This window comes from Ornithorhynchus anatinus, chromosome 1, assembly GCF_004115215.2.
Source record: "Ornithorhynchus anatinus isolate Pmale09 chromosome 1, mOrnAna1.pri.v4, whole genome shotgun sequence".
Classification (NCBI taxonomy): Eukaryota; Metazoa; Chordata; class Mammalia; order Monotremata; family Ornithorhynchidae; genus Ornithorhynchus; species Ornithorhynchus anatinus.
Window position 1 is genome coordinate 12250268 of NC_041728.1, and position 18635 is coordinate 12268902.

Genomic DNA, 18635 nt, shown 5'->3' on the forward strand with positions numbered 1-18635 from the left:
TGGCCAGAGAAACCGTATTTCTGTGAGCTTTGCCTTATTTCTGGAGTGTTGACTACATTCCTGGACCTCGTTGTTGTTAATCATGTCAGCCATTTGATGTTGAATAAATTTGGTATGGAACACAGATGAAACTGCTCTAGAAGCCGATGTGTCTTCTGTAATGGTTTCAAGTCTCGCAGCCATATAAAACGTTGTAAATCACTACAGTTTTTAGACCTCCCATTTGGAATGGAGCTTGATGTGCCGTTGACTGTTGGTTTTTCCAACAGCCAGGCTGGCCTCCTTGAACCTATTACATGCTTTTATCTGTCTATAGATTGTTGAATGATATACTGTCTCCATTGCAGAAGTGGATGACATGTTCTCTTTTACTGGTGGAAATCTATTGTGATGTGTTGGGACTTCCTGAAAAACCTCCAGAGTGCTGTGCGTTAATAATAGTGCTATTACTAAGTGCTATTAAGTGCTAGCTTTGTGCCAAGCACTGTGCTAAGTTCCTGGGTAAATGGAAGGCAGTTAGATTAATAATAATAATAATAATGTTGGTATTTGTTAAGCGCTTACTATGTACAGAGCACTGTTCTAAGCGCTGGGGGAGATACAGGGTAATCAGGTTGTCCCACGTGAGGCTCACAGTTAATCCCCATTTTACAGATGAGGTAACTGAGGCACCAAGAAGTAAAGTGACTTGCCCACAGTCACACAGCTGACAAGTGGCAGAGCTGGGATTCGAACCCATGACCTCTGACTCCCAAGCCCGGGCTCTTTCCACTGAGCCACGCTGCTTCTCATGATACAGCTCGTGGTACAGATTAGATACAGCCCCTATCCCACAAGGGACTCAAAGTCCACAGGTTTACTTTGTCTTTGTTTTTACTTGTCACTGCCCCTCTTCCACCCCACGAAAGAAAAAAATGAGATCTTTTTTTTTCATGGAATTTAAGCATTTACTATATACCAGGCACTGTACTAAGCGCTGGAGTACTGTACTAAGTACTGGGGTAGATACAAGCTAATCAGGTTGGATGTAGTCCGTGTCCCACATAGGACGCGCAGTCTTAATCCCCATTTTACAGATGTGATAACTGAGGCACAGAGAAGTAAAGTGACTTGCCAAGGATCATAGAGCAGACAAATGACAGAGCCAGGATTAATGTCCAGGTCTTTCTGTACTCCCAGGCCCATACTCTACCCATTAGGCCATACTGATTCTCACTGAGGGGACAAGGTTGGCTAGTGGCAATTCAAGAGTAGAAGCCGTGAGATATGGGTTCTAGTCTCAGCTCTTCCATTTGGGGTGCCCAATAGTAACTGTGGTATTTAAGCACGTACTATGTGTCAAGCCTGTACTTCAGGAGCAATGACGTCGAGTAAATCACAGGACTTCGGTTTCTTTATATATAAGAAGGATAATGATTCCTGCCTCTCTTTGCCTCACAGGGATTTTGTGAGCTATAACGACATACAAATCCCATGTGTTCCTATGTTTTATCTTGCAAACAAAGCACTTAAACCCCTTTCAGAGGTAGAACTGTGGGTTTAGGGGAAGAGGAATAGGGAATCCTTCCGAAGGAGACTGTTTCTAAGAAGGCAAAAGGCATTTCCTGTCCTTAAATAGTAGTAGTAGCGTGGCTCAGTAGAAAGAGCATGGGCTTAGGAGTCAGAGGTCGTGGGTTCTAATTCCGGTTCCGCCACCTGTCAGCTGTGTGACTTTGAGCAAGTCACTTCACTTCTTGGTGCCTTAGTTACCTCATATGGAAAATGAGGATGAAGACTGTTAGTCCCACATGGGACAACCTGATTACCTTGTATTCCCCCCCCAGTGCTTAGAACAGTGCTTGGCACGTAGTAAGCGCTTAACAAATGCCATCATTATCATTGCTATTATAACCTCAAAGTACTAGAGTTGGCTGAGAGAGGATGTAGTTAAGGCTGCTGGGAAATGAATTGGGGCAAACTTGTTGGAAGCAGGGAGATTTTAGGATTCGAATGAGGGAAGGACTGTGGTCTAGCTGATGTTGAGAGGAAGAGAGTGCCAAGTAGTGTGAGGATTATTTAGGAGGAGTGAAGATGGTGGGTTGGGGATTAATGGATAAAGAGATCAGATATATAAAGATTAGCCAAATGGTAGAGAGCCTTGAAATCGAATATGAATAATTTGATGCAGAGGAGCCCGGGCAAGTCAGTGGAGGATTTTTAGGAAAGCAGAGACGTAGTGCTTCAGGAAGATGAGGTTTTAACAACATGTAATTTAGATTAATGTGGGAAGACTCTAGAGGCTGGGAGACCAGCAAAGAGGGTAATCAGTAGTCTAGACGTGGCAAGGACAGAGCTCATACCAGGGTGGTAACAGTTTGGGTCGAGAGGAAGGGGTAGAGCCGGGAGACGTGCAGGAAAAGCCAACAGGATTTGGCAGTAGACTGAAGGTGAGAGTTTTATGGAAATGAAGGGTCGAGAATGTCACCGAGTTTGTGGACCTCTGGGATGGGAAGAATGGGAAAAATGGTTATGTCGTTGACTGAGATGGAAAAGTTATCAAGTAGACAGTGGGTTCAGTTATAATGTTAAGTTAATTTCTTTACATAATTAAGCCTACAATCATTTCTACCTCTGAAAATGTTTTCTGCTTGGAAAATGTTTAAATTGGGGGGATACCCTCTTGCAATTTAAATAGCAGTTGCAAATAAAATTACTTAATCATTTTGTCTTATCAAATATATTCTAAAAGTAAACAATTATGCAAATAATAAGCATATGGTTATTAAACTACAAAGAAGTATAATAACAAAGGCAACTAAGTGATTAAAGCTAAACTCTGAATCCCTCAATTTCTGCAAGTGCCTCTTTCTTCCTGGATTAGGTCCATGAGGGATTTTTTTCTTGAATTTCTTCTAAGAGGTTCTCATTAGCAACCAATCCCCTCGAAGTATAAATTTTCTTTTATAGTGTACATAGAACTTGGCTGGATACAAAATGGCAGCTTTCATTTTTGCATCCTGGAACGTCCAACTGATTTGGAGCACCACCTTCCGTTTAGTTTTGATTAATTGACCCAAGCTTTACCAGAATTAGGGCAGGAGACTTTGTTAAACGGTTTCTTTAACTTATGTGGTGCCTTTTTTTTAATCACACAAATGGGATATTTTTATAATAATTTTCTCTAGAGTTTTCTTTTTCATTTGATTCTTTTCTCTGGTGCATATCCTTTTAAACTCACATAGTTACAGATATGATCATATGCACCTTCTACACAATTTTAGTATTTGTACTATTGTTATTATGATTAGCACGGGCTTTGGAGTCACAGGTCGTGGGTTCTAATCCCAGCTCCACCATTTGTCCGCTGTGTGACTTTGGACAAATCAGTTAACTTCTCTGTGCCCTCAGTTACCTCATCTGTAAAATGGGGATTAAGAATGTTAGCCCCACATGGGACAACCTGATTATCTTGTATCTCCCCCAGAGCTTAGAACAGTGCTTGGCACATAGCAAGCGCTTAACAAATGCCGTCATCATAAGGGGAAGCAGCTTGGCTCAGTGGAAAGAGCCCGGGGTTGGGAGTCAGAGATCATGGGTTCTAATCCCAGCTCTGTCGCTTGTCAGCTGGGTGACTTTGGGCAAGTCACATCACTTCTCTGTGCCTCTGTTCCCTCATCTGGAAAATGGGAATGAAGACTGTGAGCCCCAAATGGGACAACCTGATCACCTTGTATCCTTCCAGTGCTTAGAACAGTGCTTTGCACATAGTAAGTGCTTAACAAATACCATCATCATTAGTAGTAGTAGCAGTAGTATTTGCAAGATCATCCATATGAATATGTGGCCAGCTTTAATTGCTTTGTTCAAGAAAAATCAAAAGGCAGTGTGCCTTATACCTAGTTGGTCTCTTCTAGGGCAGGGGCTCTATGTTTTCAAAGACTCAGTTCAGTGCTCTGCACACAGTTGGTACCCAGTGGGCATGTTCACCGGTTATTCCCCAGGACCCACTCTTTATTCTTCCCAGGCTCACTGCCTAACACTATCTCCTTCTCAGCTCTCTTGTCTCCATCCTTTTGCTCACACTGAATGGTGAAAATGCATGATGAGTGATGAAAGCATAGAGCCTGACCTAAAAGGGTCTGAGAATCAACGTGGCTCAGTGGGTAGAGCACGGGCCTGGGAGTCAGAAGGAAGTGAGTTCTAATCCCAGCTCCATCACTTGTCTGCTGTGTGACCTTGGGCAAATCACTTAATTCCTGTGGGCCTCAGTTGCCTCAACTGTAAAACGGGGATGAAGACTCTGAGCCCTATGTGGGTCAAGGACCGGGTCCAACCTGATTAACTCGTATCTACTCCAGCGCTCAGAACAACACTTGGCACACAGTAAGTGCTTAACAAGTACCATTATTATCAATCTAAATGGGAAAGGCTCTGTGTAGAAGAAAATCAATAAAATAATTGACTAAGTTTATCAGACTCTCAAGGCCTCGGAGTGGGCTTTTGCATTTTCACCACTACGGGCAAGATGATCCCCGGCTAAACTTTCCTAGCATTCCATAAGTTGTATGGTTAGATTCTTCCCTACGTCGGCTTCTGCAGAGGATGAGGTGTCTCCTCCGTGTGGCAAGTAGAAGGAAGGAAGGCCATCCTAGACATTCCAGCTTCATCGGCCACACCCTAAGAAAGCGGTGTGGTTTCTGAGCCTGAAATTTTTATCCAAGTAGAGAGGTCAGGGGAAATGAAATGGATAATGAACTTCATAATGGCATCATTGAAAATCAGTGGCCCAGTTAAATAGGTGCTTCATAATTAAAAGCCATAGAAATGTCAGATCAGATTTCATTAATATGCCTTTAAGTACAGAAAGATGAACAAACTGGGAAAAAAATAAACAGTCTTGAAATTTCAGCTGTAAAATTGGACATGGAAAGAAAAGGCAGTCACATAAACTTTAAATTGATGTTATTTTCTGTTCCATTTTTCTCGGATTGATTAAATGTTTAAATAGGCAGAAAAAGTATTATAGTGCTTGTCATTTTATAACTTTACGGCAACAGGTTAGCCGAAGAAAATCTGTCAAGTTTGGCATTGGTACAGAAAATATGTGAACCTGTCACTGCAAGCAGTCTCAAAGGGCAAACTGCTTTGCAGGAGCTAATTAACCTTAGAAAATAATTACACAAATATGCAAATGTTGTTTAGATTATTCCATGTGTTATCAGCTCAGGTAGTCCATCATATATGCAGGGCTTTCATTGCCTAGATGCTAGAATCTGGTAAAGTTGATAAGGCTTTGGTTCCTACATCACTTCTGCTTGGGATTTAACAATTTACGGTGGCCATAGTACATTAGTAAATTCAGCCTGTATTTTGAACGCAGCCGAGTCGCGCACTGCATATTGACTAGATCTTGTTCGTCAATGTACTGTAATAGCTGGCTGAAGCTGCTTAATACCATTTATTATACAATTTACTGATTACATTTGAAAACTGAAAATTTTCTTGAATCTCACCATCCTCAAGACAAAGTTCCTCAGAATAAAAGCCTCACACAGTAAATTAAAGTTATAATGGAATCTTTAGGGAAGATTCTCTGTGTTAAAAAAAAAAAGCATGTTTATGTGTTCGCTGGATGTGGAAGATGCCCTCTTTCATATTTAAATCGGTTATGGTCTGAAGTATTCTAGTGGTAATCGCTAATCTGCAGAATATCCTTGTGGATACTGGGGTAGAACTCTTAGACTGCAGATAAAAGTGCAGTTGCTGTTTCATGTTCCAGGCAGAAGTAGAAAGGTTGTCTCTCACGCCGTGATTTGATACTTTGGATATACTTAAACTTTAATATTTAATGGCTGTTATTCAAATGTTCATCCACAAAGAAAGTGTAACAGTTCATTGCCAGGGTAGAATGATGCATTTCTTATGAAATTAATATTTAAATGTATATATACACATACAAAATTTACTTTATGTACCAAGTCAAAGAGGTAGCCCTACGGAGTATACTGAGTTACTTTTGTTAGTAAACAGTACTATTGCTTTTCAGGTCCTGGGAAAAGTAGTTTTAGGCAGTATGTATTAAAACCACTGACTATTTCAGGGAAACCAATACATTCAGATGCTTCCAATCTCCCACATCCTGCTCTTTATGAGAAACAAAAATATAGATCATTTATTAAAATTGAAATTAGATTCAAAATCTCCCAAACCACACAGCATATCCAATATTGTTATGTCTCCCCAAATCGCTGCCTATCGTTTGGGCGTTTAAAGCTATCTGTTGTACTATTTAGTTAACTAATCCTCCTAAAAGTAGAACTAAAAGAACATCTTGTTAGTTCATTTGTTGGAATGAGATAAGATCATAAAAATGCAGTGTTTTTCTTAATCCTCTCAACCCATACTTTGAACTGACCTTTTTTTCCTCCATGTGTTTCTTCTTTTCCATTCCCTCCTTTTTCTTTCCTCTGCCACTTCTTTTTCCTCTCCTCTTCTTTCTCTAATTCCTCCTGTTTCCACACCTTCATTTTTTTCTTTCTCTCCTCTTAGGCTCAAAATGGGTGGTAACATGAAGGATATAGACTTCCCGCAGGGAATGGCAGTCATTAAATGAGGAATACTGAGTAAATCCTTGGGCAGCAGATCCTGGATCCAGCCTTCGGGCTACAGCAGTAGGAGCTGTCCAAAAGTTTTATTTGCTCCTGAGAAAGAGAACTCCCCACCCTCTTTCATCCTCTCCTTGCTTTGCCCCTCCTTTCTACTGTTTCACTCCTTCCCCTCCCTTTCCTCACTAGGCTAGACTAGGTGCCCAGCCTCACCAAGTGAATTATTTCTGTGCATCTCCACATTCATAAAGTTCTACTTTTGAAAACTCCCTTCTCTCTAAAAAAAAATGTAGTTCTATTACAAATCTCATTTGGAAACATCTGGCAGTCCTTTTTTTGTGTCTTGAAAATAAACTCTTACCAGTGGCCACAGTTGTTTTCTCTTTATAATCTTCTTCTCTGCTTCAGCAAGACATTAAGGTTATGGATTGCGTGTGTTAAACTGGTTTGAAATGTTACCTCTCAGCTCCGTTTAGAAAACTCATACTTTATTAACTTGGCAGTGTGAACAAAAGCATTTCCTGGGAATATGAAAGCTCTTCAGGTGCCTGGAGTTTTAAAGGGTTGGGGCTCATTTCAGAGTGCCACATAGAGAAGCCGTGTGGCTTAGTAGAAAGAGCCCAGGCTTGGGAGTCAGAGGTCAAAGGTTCTAATCCTGGCTCCACCACTTGTCAGCTGTGTGACTTTGGGCAAGTCACTTAACCTCTCTGTGCCTCAGTTACCTCATCTGTAAAATGGGAATTAAAATTGTGACTCTCACATGGGAGAACCTGATTACCCTGTACCTACTCCAGAGCTTAGAACAGTGCTTGGAACATAGTAAGCGCTTAACAAATACCATCGTCATTATTCTTTTAGACTGTGAGCCCGTCTTTTAAACTGTGACCCCGTTGTTGGGCAGGGATTGTCTCTATCTGTTGCCAAATTGTACATTCCAAGCGCCTAATACAGTGCTCTGCACACAGTAAGCGCTCCATAAATACGATTGAATGAATTTAGTGAACATTTCTAAATGGGAGCCAGACCTGGCTGGTTCTTGTTGCAAACCCCAGGCCTTAGGGCACTGTGGGAGCCCTCGAAAGGGATGAATCGAGCCCGTCATTGGACAGGGATGGTCTCTATCTGTTGCCAAATTGTACATTCCAAGCGCTTAATACAGTGCTCTGCACATAGTAAGCGCTCAATAAATATTATTGAATGAATCCAGTCCTAGTCTCCAAAATCTGCTACCACTCCAGCCCACTTTTCCGGCTCCAAATTAGTTCCCCATTGGATGGCAAGGGCCTCTAGGCCAAAACCACTTCTTTTCGCTTCTCTTGTATGTTCCCCAGCATCTAGTACAGTGCTCTGCACACTGTGGATACACAGAACTGTTAAGGTTGAATGGAGCCACGGATGTTGGGGAACGAAGATGGAAGCCTTTCCCGGGTCCAAAGCAGCCCTGCTTCCTGGCAGGTAACCCCATCCTAACCTGGAGCGATCCGGTGGTATTACAACATTTTCACTAGTCCCAAAGCAGTTCTTCTGTTGAGACCACATGCTGCTCCAGGCCGAGTCAGAATCCCTTTCAGAAGCAGCACTGCATAGGAGGTAAGAAAAATCTGCATCTTTAACTAGTACAGGACGCCCCCAAAATTGTCCCACCTGCACGGTTCTGTTAGAAGAGAGAAAAGGTCCTTCCAAAGAACTACTTGGAACTTATTTCTGAATACTGGTACTTGGTCCATAATAGAGGTAAAACCAGCCTGGCCTAGTGGAAAGATCATGGGTCTGGGAGTCAGAGGACCTGGGTTCCATCGACAGCACCACCATTTGTCTGCTGTGTGACCCTGAGCAAGTCACTGTCTCAATTACCTTATCTGTAAATTGAGGATTAAATCCTCCTCCTTCCTAGTTAACTGTGAGCCCCTTGTGGAACAGGGACTTGATTCCCTTCTATCTACTCCAGAAGAGTACTTGAGAAGCAGTGTGGTTCAGTGGAAAGAGTCTGGGCTTAGGAGTCAAAGGTCATGGGTTCTAATCCCGGCTCTGCCACCTGTCAGCTGTGTGACTTTGGGCAAGTCGCTTAACTTCTCGGGGCCTCAGTTCCCTCATCTGTACAATGGGGATTAAGATTGTGAGCCCCACGAGGGACAACATGATGACCCTGTATCTCCCCCAGCGCTTAGAACAGTGTTCGGCATATAGTAAGCACTTAACAAATACCAACATCATCATCATCATGTAATAAGTGCCTAGCAACTACCATTAAAAAATAATAATGATAAAGAAATAAATAAAATAATGATAATAATAGTGCCAGCATTCATTTGGCATATATTATGTGGGGATAAAAGGTTATTAGATTGGACAGTGTCACTGTCCCACATGGGACTCACAATCTATTTGGTCCATTTTATAGATGAGGAAACTGAGGCCCAGAGAGGTTAAGTGATTTTCCCAAAACCACTCAGTAGGCCAGTGTCAGAGCTGGAACTAGAACCTGGGCCTCTTTCATTCAATAGTATTTACTGAGCGCTTACTATGTGCAGAGCATTGTACTAAGCGCTTGGAATGTACAATTTGACAACAGATAGAGACAATCCCTGCCCACTGATGGGCTTACAGTCCGGTCCCCGGCACTTTCCTGTAGGTCACTCTGCCCCCCATGTAGTTAAAACAGACAGCGTGCCCCACAGCAGCACGATCACCCTTCCACAGCCCCCTCTAGAATCTAAGCTTGTTGTGGGCAGGGACCGTGGCTCCTAACTCTGTTATATTCGACTCTCCCAAGCGCTTAGAAAAGTGCTCTGCACATAAAGTACTCAGTAAATACCATTGATTGATGGCCACCCTTCCACAGCCCTCTCAAGAATCCTAACATCAGAGAAGCTACCTGACTGACAAGGAACGTTTTTTGAAACTATTTTATCTTCCGAGTTTTTCCATTCCTTGCCAGGCCAGGGGAATTCGGCCAGTTCCTAGAGTTTAAACACGTTAGCAGTGGGGTCTAGAAGTGATAGTTAAGGGCCACGAGTAGCTTCAAGCGGCAGCTATCAATCATGTGGGCATTTGGGTCTATTAGGAGAAGCAACATGGTCTAACGGCTAGAGCACGGGCCTGGAAGTCAGAAGGACCTGGTTTCTAATTCTGGCTCCACCACTTGTCTGCTGAGGGACCTTGGGCAAGTCACTTAACTTCTCTGTGCCTCAATTACCTCATCTGTAAATTGGGTATTGACAGTGAGCCCCATGTGGGACCAGATTGCCTTGTATACAACCCAGTGCGTGACACATAGTAAGCGCTTAACAAATACCAAAATAATGAATAAATAAATAAAATTAGGAGAGAAGCAGAAAGAAATGAATAAATAAATAAAATTAGGAGAGAAGCAGAAAGAAACTCTTAAGTTTAACCAAATTTTATTCAGCTCTTTTTTGCTGAATTGTGACAGAAGTAACCAAGTATCAAGACTGGAATTGAAAAATCATTCTTTTTTTCCTGCCTTTTCCTGTCATTTGCATGTAGTAAATGCTGGGTGACTTGCCATTTCTCAGGATTGATCTGAATTTTGAGAGCCTTTTCCCCGATTTTACAGAGCCAGGTTGTTCAGATATCTTTTTCTCCTTTACCTTGCGCCATTTGGGGCCAGCTTCACTACATGCTATCCGAGTCTGGCCATTTTCAATTGTTCAGAGTGGGAGAAAAACTTTGATGAGAATTTTACAAAGTAGCATACTAAATAATCAAATTATACCTGGATTTATGGGATATATTAAAGTTTTGACTAAGCTGAATACACTGTGGGGAAAAAAATCAAATGTTTTTCTAATTTATTTGGAAATCTAATGACTATTCTGAAAAAGGCTGCAACCAAAAACAAGTTTCCCCAAGTTTGGGGAGAGGATGTGAATGATGTCAAGACAGTGGGGTTTTTTCCAGCACAATTCCAGGAAACAGTGCCTTCATAGCGGCAATTACTCAAGCCTGAAACTTTTAAGAAAACTGCGACCTGCTGCTGCCCTTAATTTGTTGTCCAATCTTGTCATTTTGCCAAATTCTTGTGAGCATCTCCCAAACTCGCTCTTCCCTCTCCATCCCTTCAGCCTCTAATTTTATTCACACCTAAATTTCTCTCACCTGAATCATTGTTCCATGTTCCAGACTCACTGTCCCTTCCTAAGTACCAATCCCAAAATCGTTTTCTCCACCTGTCTCTAGAACCACTCCTTGCCCCATCTTTAAGTCAGTAAGAGTGTTTAATGATTTTAAATGTTATCAGGCTTTTCATTTTGTGCTTAAGGGAGTACCAAATCAGAAGGACTTAGCAAGGGTAGTTTTGTTTTCATTGAATTGGTACCTCTCTTAAAATGTGAATATTTTCCTTTTATTGTGGATTTTAACTTGAATATACCATTTCTGTTGTGGCGTTGGTAGAAGAAAATTTGTCTCTTGTTATGTCATGGCAGGCTATTAGGCTAAAAGAAGTTAATTTCTAAAAACTCTTACTCGGACTGGTTACAGTCATCGTCATAGTAATGGTAATTATTGATACCATCAGGTCCAGGAAACAATGTGGATAAAGTGAAAGCAGGGTTGTGTTAGGAGTTGAGCTTGGGAAGAGTCAAGAGTGTAAACCTAAGAGTAGCAGATGAGAAAGAAGCCAACGGTGTGGAGTTTCTCTTGAGGAATAGGGGGATGGGCAGACATTGGAAGCTTTTGAAGAGGAGAGAGACAGGCCCTGGAGAATGGAATAAAGTGTGGAGAGGTTGGAGACAGGGAGACAAATCAGGAGTCTAAATAGCCTTTGGCTCTGAATACTGGAAAGTTGAAGAAGATCATTTTGTAAACTGGACTTCAGTTTTCATATAGCATTTGAAAAATACCAAGTCTCTCAGTTCAGGTGGTCTCAAACTATAATTCCTTGCATTCTTTGAAAAAAAAATCTGTTACCAAACTAAAGTTCCTGGTGGGCAGTCATCGCGTCTACCAATTTGGTTGTACTGTACTCTCCCAAATGCTTTTTATAGTGCTCTGCACACGGTAAGTACTCAATAAGTACCATCGACTGACTAATAAAATATCTTTGGACAACTAAATTTTTTTTAATATTCTGTTTAGAAACATCAAGAATTATTAAATATTATTTCAGAATTAAGCTTCTAATGCTTATTTTGCCTATGTTCATTTTTGATGGTTTATTTAAGAATAAACCAAATTTTGAAAAACAGATTTTAAAATATCTTGCCGTTTAGGAGAAGCTATCCTAAAAATATTACCACTGGAAAGCTAGCTAACAATGGATATATTCTCTTTGAAGGACAACGGCTCTCCTGAAGAACATGCAATCTATGTATGGGACCACTTCATAAGCCAATCAGCTGCTGAAAACATATTTTTTGTTGCTCACAGCTATGGAGGTCTTGCTTTCGTTGAGCTGGTAAGTGTATCCTCACCTTTCATTTCTAATGGCTCTTCAGGTTAATTTTCTACATTTAATAATGTTTTTGCAAATTATTTTATAATAAATTTGAAAAAATTCGAAGTTATATTTTTAAAAAGTGGTGATTTTAGGGGTGTAACAATTAAAACAGGCACTCTTTAAAATTAACCTAAGCCTCCTAAAATAAATAACAACGTTCTTCAGTTTCCTCTGTTTTGATCTATTTCACCATTTTATATTGAAGTAGTGTATCAATTAAAATGCCCAAAGGCCCTGTGGTCCTCATAAATTGATATCGTGTCAATGATCATTAAAATTTCACCTGGATTTCCAGACCTTGAAGTTAGAAATAATCATCCACATTTCAACATGGAAGATTAATGTGATTTTGGTAACTCAGTAAAAAGGATGGATTTTGAAATGTTAGTGTAGGGCCTATCTGTACAGGAAACCTAATCTTAAGTGAGTATCACTGCCTTGAGATAAGTTGGTTGACTTTATTTTATTTTTTTAATTCACAATGCATTATGAGAGCCAGTTAAAATTGATATGGTTATTTCTGAACTTTTCAAACATACACCTGTAGAGAAATGGTTATTGATACCAAGCTTTTGTAGTTTAAGGGGGGGTTCCTTGTCATGGAAATTAAGGACATTTCTATTTCTTTTGTTATCCTCCCTCAGTCCTTTCTACTTAAATATGCCTCAGATGTGAAAGTCTGACACCTGAGAAGGTTTAGTTTATTTGGTTCCACAAATGTCTTACTGTCAGGCCAGCATATGAGCTGTGCAATTCGTTTCTCAAAATTACATTTTTGTTACTCTAAGTCCTTCCAATATGACTAGCCGGTGTATACCATAGACTCCCTTTTTCAACTGTTATCAACTGTCTTCATTAAAATTTATGTTCTTATTTTAAATTAATTCATGTGACTCCCGCCCTACTTCTAAGTGCCTATTTTCTTTCTTTCATTACGTAAACTGGAACTGCAAGTATTTAGAACATTAAAGTATTTAGGCTCATAACTTTCAGAGCCTCGATAACAACAGAAAAGTAAAACTCACTACTAGAACCGAACCATCTGTGAAATTTGCATGTATATTTTTGAACTTTAAAAGAAAGGAGAAGGAATAGGAAATCCTTTTTATTAATAGTCAGAACTCTGGTATGCCATAAACTTGGAATTTTAAGTGTGGACAGTTTAAAAATGGCCTCAAAATGGCACGGATAACAAATGACCAGTGTGTCATTCCTGTTTGGCCTGTCTCTCCCGTCACACGGGTGGATGTTTCTGCACTTTTGTTCTTCTTTAATATAAAGCACACAGATGTTTCAGAACAAGACTTGACTTCTGACCTTGAGGCTATTAGGGTCAGGGTGCTCAGGGCCTGTGAAATTATCCCAAGCTGAGCTAAAGTTTTTCTCCATCACAGGAAGTAACCAGTAAGTAAGAAGTTTAAAAGGAGCTTTGTCAAAAAGACAAGATGGTCTCAGTAAGGGTCAGCTTCTGTAGTCTGCTGTCTCTGCAGGAGGTACATGCATGGGCGAAATAATATAATATAACCACTGGTATGTCACATATCTGTCATGCAAAACTAGATCTGAGAAGTATATTTAATGTAAAATGACTTGTTTATTGTTTAAACTATTAATGGGGATTATCTCCCAATTTCACATCTGGGTTACTTGAAAAGCGGATTTTTCGTGAACAACTTTTGAGAGTGAATTCTGGCACTCACTGAGTTGTAGAAGGGAATCAATCGCTACTGCTATGAGTAATGGCAAATATTACTACATCTTGATGGTTTTCCAGTCCTTTTGCCAGTTTTGAAAATGTTGTTTTCTCATTCCCTTCTCATTCAGTGTTGGTGTGAAGAGGAGGAGGGAATGGGTGGGGAGAAGACACAGAAAAGTATTCATGACAATATGCTTCTTAAACAGCCCCTGACAATCAAAAAGTTCTCCAACCTTGTTTATACAAACACAAAAATATGTAAATATTGGTTCTTTAAGGAGAGCTTTAACACATGGTCACAGTGATCCACAGTTCCTTTAGTGAGTTTAATTAATACTTTTTTTCTTTCGGGAAGGCTGTCCTAAAAATGAATTTTCCACCTTATAATTTGAATAGAAAACTTGATCAATGATTTAGCTTTTGGTTAAAAAAGTCATGAATTTTCAGACATATATGAAGTTTTTATGTGCCTTGGAATAATCGACATAAATGGTTTACGACATAGCTTTTTTGACTACGTATGCATACATGTGTAAGCATGTCCTTCTGAAGTATAAATTGACAATATATCCTTAGAATATCAAAACTTGGTACAGAAAAAAAGACCTACTGGTAAAATGTTTCTTATATTCTCATTACAATGGAGTATAATTTTAGTTTTAAATGAAATGGGGAGTTAAAATTGAGAGATAAATTATTTTTAAAATAAACTATAATTGTAAGCCATAGAGCATTTGCTAATTGCTGCTGAAAATGTGATTCCTGAACAAATCCAGTGATTTTTGACTGTCCAAATCTTTGAATTCCCTTTAGACAGCCTATATTGTACTTAGGGGTTTGTTTTCAAAGGCCTCATTCCGTTTGTGATGCTAAACCATGGAACTTGTTCAGCTCCAAGCTCATAAAACATTATGTAGTTTACTGTGATAAAAAAATGAGTTAGGAAGTATGTCATTCAAATTTTTATTCTCATCAGATGGCAACTACACAAATTTCAGCTTCTCAGTACATTCCGTGTTCCAGAGATTACACAGGAGAGAATCTAAATAAATCAAAAAGCTAAATAAACACTAAAAGTATCAATCGTACTGTAAACTTTACTTTGTATTTCAGTCGTGAGCTCTGCCTCCTTGGAGTTCTCAATGATGCTCAACTCTAGTGCTATTTTTATAAAACTACTTCAGTCATTTGAAAACTATTAAATAGAAAGCCGGGAATTTAGAGTATCTCTGTGCTAGGTTGTTTGTTGTTTTTTACCATCACCTTCTGTAGTGCCATGTCTTTTTGACTTGGAAAAAATTAATGGCCACCAAAATAAAGAAATCACACAGGTGATGTTTTTCTTCCTGTAGCCTCAGATTCGTTTATGAATGTTATGGCAAAGATGCTGCGGAACTTTGTTTTCTATATATTAGTGGTTTAGACAGTCCCTCGTTCTATTGAAATCTCAATTATCAACTGGTGTGCATCGGTGTGGGCTTTACCAACCTCCACACACCTTCCCTCGTATGAGATATTTGGTCAGTGATCTCATTTGCATTTAAATTCCTTCTTTACCCCAATGAAGGATCTTCAGATACTCATTGTTAAATATATCTGATTCAGTTTTTAACCTTATGGGCCTGTTCACATGACAGCAAATTAGTGTTTCCTTATGAGTCGCATCTCCTTTTGCGTGTAACTCATGGGGTGTTCACACACAAATGACCCCAATTCACTTTAAAATGTGTGAAAACTGCCCCTTTTGAAAGTGTATCTCTGCCCACTTTTGATTTGGGTTTCTCCATGCTTGTCAGCACTTGATTGGCACCTCACTTGCGTGTGAACCAGGGAGTGAAGAGAACTCTTTTTTCAGGGCCATTGTTCCGTGCTGTGTTGTTCCCTGGCCTCCAGGCACCCCAAACTTCCCCCTCTGCCGCAAGATATGGGACCACTTCCTCAGCAGTTCACCTTGGTTCAATTTGACTCAGTCATTTCAAAGTTATATGGAGGAGGCTATAAAGCCACAGTACAGTGGAAAATTAAACTTTCAACTAGGCATTTTTTATCCTTTTATGATTTGCATTGAAACTTGGAAAGGTAACGTTTAGAGGGCTGGTCTCGAAACTGCTGCTTGATTAGCCTTAAATGACATTTTAGTTCTAGAATGGAGCTAGAAAGTTTTGAGTAAAATGAAGGGAGAATGAATGCATTTATGAATATATGGTTAAGGATGGAGAAGATGCATTATTTTGAAATAGTTTTATCAATTGCATTTATGCTGAATAAATGTATTCAGTGGTTATTCACAACCGTAACAAATCTATCATTTACCCGTAAATGAACTGAAATTATACCAGGACCTTATTCCTCATTGGTTCTCCGCAGAGTTAGCGTGGGTTAAATGCTGTGGCCTGTTAATCACTACTTCCGTAACCCATTTCAGGGTAGCAAAAATCTGTTTTTCCTTTGTATTTTGAAGAGTCTAGTACTATACTAGAAAGTAGATTTTGTTCTTTTTTTTTTTCGCTCACTTTAAATTTGGCTTTGACTTTATATTGTATTTACGTCACTTCAAAAGCTTTAAGAGGCTGTTCAGCAGGGTTTCACTCCGTACTTCCATCGTGTGTTCTAGCAAAGTTTCAGAATGGAAAGGAAAAGTAGAAATAATGTCAATCATAACTATGGATTGGAATTAGAAAGTAAAATAAAGCCACCCCTGTTAGAATGTTCTTTTTATAGTACTTTTCTACGTTCACACTATTAAACATTCAAGACCGTATTTTCTGCAGTGCTCTCACACTTTGCCAGAATGCTTTGGTTTTCACCAGGTGTGACCTGGGAGGTGTTTTTGTATGACAGGAACACACAGCACCAACTTTCACATCTGTTGTGTTTGCAGAATAGACACCGTGGCCTAGTGGAAAGATCCTGGGACTGGAAATCAGTGACCCAGATTCCAGCCACAGATCTGTCCCAGACCTTCAGTGTGACCCTGTACAAGTAATTTAAAGTCTCTGGAACTCATTTTCCTCTACTGTCAAATGGGGATAAAATAGACTGCGAGCTATTAGTGGAGAAAGGGACTTTGCCTAATCTGATAACCTTATATCTACCCCAGAATGTTTTTTGTGGTATTTGTTAAGCACTTAGTATGTGCCAGGCACTGTACTAAAGGCTGAGGTCCTGTCCTTTCTTAAGCCGTCGAGTCGCCGCCGACCCATAGCGACGCCATGGACACATCTCTCCCAGGATGCCCCACCTCCATCTGCAATCGTCTAGTGGTGGATCCATAGAGTTTTCTTGGTAAAAATCCAGAAGTGGTTTACCACGGCCTCCTTCCATGCATTAAACTCGAGTGTCTGCCCTCGACTCCCTCTCATGCTACTGCTGCCCAGCATGGTGGAGTTTTGACTTATAGCAGATTGCCTTTCACTCACTAGCCACTGCCCAAGCTAGGAATGGAATGGATAGGCCTCTGCTTGACTCTCCCTCCCATAGTCAAGACTGGTAGAGGACTGGGAACTCTCCAGCTGCGACCCTGAGAGGGGCAAAGCCTGAGGTAGAAACAAGATAATAAATTAGACACAGTCCAAATCCAACGGCTTTAATCCCCATTTTACAGACGAGGTCACTGAGGCACAGAGCAGTTAAGTGACTTGGCAAGGACACACAGCGGACAAATGATGGAGCCAGAAATAGAACCCAGGTCCTTCATACTACCAGGCCCATGCTCTGTTAGTTAGACCACACTTCTTCCCAAGCATTTACCAGAGCGGTTGTCCCATAGTAAGTTCTTGAAAAGTACCTTCATTATTATTACAGTACATGATGTCACTGCAAATTTCAAGTAATGCAACATTTACCAATCTGGTGGGAAACCTCGGGGATATTTATATTCTGACAAGCCACAATCAGGTGGCTCTTTGAGCAGTGAAGTGCTGTGAGAAGTATGCTTCAAAAGAGCTCAAGTCTGGTAATAATAATAATAACAATAATAATAATAGTAGTATTTGTTTGGTGCTTACTTTGTGGCAGCCACCATAATAAGCACTGGGATTTTTCCAAGTAAATTGAGTTGGAAACAGTCCCTGACTCACATGGGGTTTAGCATCTTAATCCCCATTTTACAGATGAGGTAACTGAGGCCCAGAGAAGTGAAGCTACTTATCTTGGGGTCACAAAGCAGACAAGTGGCAGAGCTGGGATTAGAACCCAGGTCCTTCTGACTCCCAGGCCCATGCTCTGTCCATTAGGCCACGCTGCTTCCTACTAGACCACGCCACTTCTTGATAGTTAAATTAGTTGTGCTGAAGAGCCTAGTCTTGGGCGATCAGGATGCCAATGTATACAGTTTCCAGTTAATGCAGTGCCTTTGATTTATAAATAATTTTGCTCTTAGTTATTCAAATTAATAGTCTTTTATTATTGGTGCATTGCATTTTCATCATGGAAATTACCAAAGTGTTCACTGTTATGGGTTTTATTTTGTTGGTCAATGTTTGGGTCTTGGGAACACAATATTGCACTTTACATAATTTCCTATGGGAAACTTTAGTTTGTTTATGCTCTTTTGCTTTGCATTCTATTTTAATGGAATTAAGAGCTGTAACTGCTTTTTTTCCATAAAAAAGGAGAAAGCCAGATGTAAAAAAAATATTAGCAGTCATGCTCACATATATATAAATATATATATGAAATTTTTATTATTCTGTTACTTTTTATTCGATTAGACTCTAAGCCCGTCAAACGGCAGGGACTGTCTCTATCTGTTGCCGACTTGTACATTCCAAGCGCTTAGTACAGTGCTCTGCCCATAGTAAGCACTCAATAAATACTATTGAATGAATGTATTTGTCTTTCTCCACTGTCCCCTTATGCATCCTGCTTTCACTCTTTGTAATTTTTTTTAATG

The 18635-nt window shown here is 40.1% G+C and overlaps 1 protein-coding gene and 1 non-coding gene across 6 annotated transcripts in view; one reads left to right on the top strand and one right to left on the bottom strand.

Moving 5' to 3' along the window:
• Positions 1-18635, top strand: part of FAM172A (family with sequence similarity 172 member A) — a 369694-nt gene that overhangs the window by 184896 nt on the left and 166163 nt on the right. For all 5 annotated transcript variants that reach the window (XM_029056677.1, XM_029057209.1, XM_029057094.1 and 2 more), the window contains exon 8: positions 11884-12003. In XM_029056677.1, coding sequence (XP_028912510.1) covers positions 11884-12003 — 120 coding nt within the window. The remainder of the gene's footprint in view (positions 1-11883; positions 12004-18635) is intronic.
• On the bottom strand, positions 17134-17271 carry LOC114817199. The gene has a single exon (XR_003765037.1). It is a non-coding gene; the product is annotated as a small nucleolar RNA SNORA7 (small nucleolar RNA).